The sequence below is a fragment of the Octopus bimaculoides genome, chromosome 29 (genome assembly GCF_001194135.2).
Source record: "Octopus bimaculoides isolate UCB-OBI-ISO-001 chromosome 29, ASM119413v2, whole genome shotgun sequence".
In the NCBI taxonomy this organism is placed as follows: Eukaryota; Metazoa; Mollusca; class Cephalopoda; order Octopoda; family Octopodidae; genus Octopus; species Octopus bimaculoides.
This window is the reverse complement of record NC_069009.1, coordinates 8125495-8130229: the sequence shown is the minus strand read 5'-3', so window position 1 is coordinate 8130229 and position 4735 is coordinate 8125495. Positions and strand designations below refer to the sequence as shown.

Here is a 4735-nt window from a genome sequence, read left to right as displayed (position 1 = left end):
GTATATGTGGCTGATAGTGGTTATGCTATAGGTTAATTATATCATCTCCCCAATGTACTATGGGTGTGTGGAAACAATTGTAGTGATTTTAGATAAAGAACATCATTCAATCAATTTTCTTTGATTCATCTATATATAAATGTGTGTACATGTTGTATGTATATCATATAAGAGGACTGCAAAATTGGCTGACAGGACCAAGCTGAGCTGGTACTAAATCAACAAAAGCAATAACAAATAATGATAACAATTACTTACACTGCCAGCATAATGGTGAAGAGCAAAGTGGGCTTCCATTTGACCAGGTTTGGGTGGTTTGGGTTTGCCAAACATTGGGTTCTTGCCAAGATGGTTATCATACAGTTTGTTCTTGAAGGTGGTATCACTGGCTTTGGGGAACATGCACTCTTCCTCAAGAATGGACAAGATACCCATAGGCTGTAAAATAATAATGATGATAATGAAGTCATAATAAGGATAATTTCAGGATCGTAAAGAAAGAGGATGAAGAACAAAGAAAATACAATTCCTTAAAGTTTGAAATAGGAAGAATTTAGAGCATTTGGACAGCAATAATTGGTGTGTTGGGAACAGTAAGCAAAGATATAGACAAATGGCTGAAGTAGATTGGAATGGAATGCCTGGTAGAGCTCCTACAGAAAGTTTGCCTCCTGGGGACAGCAAGGATTATCAGGAGAACTCTAAGCACTTGAAAGACTGCTGAAACATGTGGAATACCTAAAGTTACAGGTAGTAACCTCATACCCACATAAATCCTGCCAGGAATAAGACCAAACCTGAGCTTTGTTTCAATAATAAAACAATAATAATTACTACAACTACCTGTCATCCCAGTAGTTGTAGGGGCACTGGGAGCATTAACAACCAGATTTGAGAAATTTGCTGGAGAAATTGGGATTGACATGAGGATAGAACATGCTCAGCAAACTGCTTTATTGGGGACAGCAGGATTTTGAGATTAGTACTTGGGAGTTAAGTATCGTGGAAAGAGAGCCTGTGAGACTTTTGACAATATGTTGCTGTCTGCTCTTATGGAATTAACCAGAGCAAGTGAAATTAAGAGTTCTGAGGAGTGAAATGGAAATAATAATAATGATAATAATAAGAAGAATCCTTTCTACTATAGGCACAAAGCCTGATATTTTGGGAAAGGGACTAATTGATTACATGTGCTTGACTGGTCCTTATTTTATTGACTCTAAAAGGATAAAAGGTAATGGCGATATTTGAATTCTGTCAAATAATCTACATTAATTATAATATAATATGATTTAATATAAACAGAACTCAAGATTTCTTTGTTTATAGGTAATAGTTTGCATGTGTTTTTGAATGGCCAATATGTGTCTTCCATGTTTTATTCTCAACACATGACCTCAAGTCAAAACATTTGCCAGACAAGTACATCTCAGAAATGCACACATATATATATTCAAGCAAGTGCAAATTGAAAGAAAAGCTTGCAAAATTTTCTTACCTTTTCAATGAGATCAATACAGGCCTGCAGATCAAGACCAAAATCAATAAATTCCCAGACAATTCCTTCTTTCTTGTATTCTTCCTGTTCCAGTACGAACATGTGATGGTTGAAGAATTGTTGAAGTCTTTCGTTGGTGTAGTTAATACACAACTGTTCAAAGCTGTTGAACTGTTAAAGGGAAACAGAGAAAATGAAAAAATGGTATTTAGTGAAAAAGTGGAGTTTTTTTGTAGTCATGGGATTTGACCAAAAGCAAAGTTAAGTGAGATGAGGAGAAATGGGCCCAGAAGCTACACAAATGCTTTATTTTTTTGTGAGAAATTTTGTAGTATTTGTGTAAATGTATATGATTACACATACTTCACTTCATGTGTTAATATATTTGCCATCATGTACTAAGTGTGCATGCTTCTTTAGTACACAAGTGTGTGTGAATCTCATGTATGTAGACATATGTACGTTGTTTGATATGCAATCTGACGATTGCAAATACTGTAGTAACAGCATTCATGCCATACTGCTAATGGCATGAATAACCAGCAATGTTCCAACATGAAACATGAGTTGCTGCTTTAGGGACATTGTGTATTGTATAAAGGTTCTATATGTGTGTGTTTGTATGCATATATTTGAATATGTATTGGTACCAGTAGTAGTTTTTTATTGACCTCAGCATAAAAAATGGATGAGAAGCAAGAAGATGCAAAAGACAGTGTGTGTCATGGATATATATTAATTTAGAATACTCACGTCAAAGATCTCAAAACCGGCAATATCCAGTACACCAATGAAGAACTGTCTCTTTGTTTTGGTATCCAGTGTGTGGTTGACACGTTTTACCAGCCAGTTGAACATACGATCATACAAGGACTTGGCCAAGGCAGAGATGGAGTTCATAACCTAAGAAAAGATAAACGATAGATGTGAAGAAAAGATTTTTTAACTGTTCTGATATGAAACAAGCAAATGGAAAGACAAAGAGACAAACAGACAGACAAACAAGATGGAGATTGTATGGAGATTGTATACAAACAAGATGGAGATTGTATATGTTGCAAAATTTGTGAAAAAATATGCTATAATTTGTTTTGCGTTTATGACTTTGCTACTGGTCCAGGTTTGATAGGACAAATCTATAATCAAAGACTTTCCAACTGTGACTAACCCGTCTATAATTTAGACATGGAGTATCTATAACTCGTTACCTAATGTATAGCATGATAGTAAGTATTATTGGCTACAGTTGTTGTTTATTTCCATGTCAGTCCTGATGTACATTATCTGATATATACATATATAGTATAACAGTTAAAATTAATGGTTTTAGTAGCTGCTGTTTAACCCCAGACCACTCCTGATTCAACAAACCTATGATCAAAGAAGTTTAAGCCATGAACAATGTGTCTTGGACTACTTCATTCAATATTTCCTTCCTTTTTCAGGTCAAAATGTGATTTGAGATTTGGCTGCTATGTTTAGGAAGTATAAGGACGACAATGTAGAACATTCATCTCATACGTTATTTAATCTCTGATTAATTATAACTGAGATGGCCTATGGTCTAAGACATTCCATTTGTGATCATCCCATTTTTTATTTTCTCTTTCAAATATGTACATCTTTGTAATATGGTGCAATTTGTCACAAAGAAAGTTTGGATGCTATTTCTTACGGATAAAGCAAGTAATTTATTATGCTTATATAACATAGGTGTTATTGATGTTGTTTTGTACATACCTGGTTCTTGTTACGGCCCTGTGTGACGTATTCTGTGCCGACCTTGATCTTGGGTTTAAGCAAGCATTTCAGCAAGTCACCAGCGTTGACACCCAACAAGAAAGCAACCTTTTCAGCCTCTGTGAACAGAAGATGAAGGGAAAAAATGAAATTAGTATACTTGTAAAGTTTTCAATGCTTAGAAACTGAAAAACCTCTAACTAGAATTAATTCACAATTGCTAACCATCATGTTTGACATGTTAAACTACCATGGCCTGTTACAGGAACTTACAGTTGACACCATGTATTTCATGTAGTCACACTACATATTGTTTAATTACAAGAAAATGTTGATTTTTTTTGCACTTTTTACAATATTTCATAATTAAACTTTAGCATTCATGTTATTTAAATATCCTTGAAACCATGTCAAAGATACAAAATAAAATATTTTCTCAAATTATGAAAATGTACCACTGGTGGTCCTTATGGCAACTGAGTGAAGTTTGTGATGAACCACCAGTGGTACATGTAACAGTTAACATATTAATACAGATACTTAAATCTGATAATGGAATATTTCTGTTCTCCTACCTTCACTGTATGTTAACTAAGTAATGTATAAGTTTAAAAGTTCAATGTAAAGCAAAGAGAAGTCTTACCAGCGGTTCCATCAGCTTCAGCCTGTTCACCTCTTTGTTTAAATTTCATCTCACCCAAGTGGAGAATACAACCAGTACACTTGTACATGGACATTTTCTCTTCATCAGTGAAGCCCAACACATCAAAGGCAGTCTGGGGAAAGTGAAGAGCATATAGATTAGATAGATATGGATAGATGGCAGATTGATGGATAGGTAGATAGATGGGCAGATGAATTAAATTGATAAATAAGTAAAATTAAATTTTTTGTTTTTCTTTTTCATTATAGATACTTAACACTTGTGTCATATAGCCAACTGGAAACGGTGTTTCCTGGGGCTAAATAGCAGTAGCATTCTTCCCTTTCTTGGGATTGCCACATTAAGTTGGCAACAAACCACCACATTATGGATATTGTTTTATAGCTATAAGTTGTCACTGTTTGTTAACTCTTATGTTGTTACTTGTAGTTATAAGCGTGTAGGTTCCCAGGTAGTGTTTATAGCTTTAACACTGTAGACACCACCAGATTGAGTGGTACTGCTCAAGTGTTGAAACTATAATGATATCCATTTGGGCAGCCAATGGTGGGAATGCACATACGTTCAATTGCAAGTTTCTTATATCTAAGTCTCATTATTCTGGGTTGTACTTCATTCTTGTAAAAGGGAAAGTGTTTTATGGATTCATAGTTTGTGGGGATTGCTTACTTTGGTATTGTTCAGTTTTCTTCAAAAGTAACTTAATTAGGTTTAGACAATGCTTAGACATTGGTGTCTAGTTTTGGGCAGTTCTGTGATGTGGTGAGAGAGAGAGGGAGGGAGAGAGAGAGGGAGGGAGAGAGAAAAAGGTTTGTATGATAAGTAAAGGGTTC

The 4735-nt window shown here is 35.0% G+C and overlaps 1 protein-coding gene across 1 annotated transcript in view; it reads right to left on the bottom strand.

Moving 5' to 3' along the window:
• LOC106872354 (myosin heavy chain, striated muscle) overlaps positions 1–4735 on the bottom strand; it is a 99292-nt gene that overhangs the window by 52143 nt on the left and 42414 nt on the right. Inside the window, 5 exon segments of the mRNA XM_014919319.2 lie at positions 259–438; positions 1499–1669; positions 2252–2401; positions 3239–3357; positions 3882–4014. Of these exon segments, the coding sequence (XP_014774805.1) occupies positions 259–438; positions 1499–1669; positions 2252–2401; positions 3239–3357; positions 3882–4014 (753 nt within the window).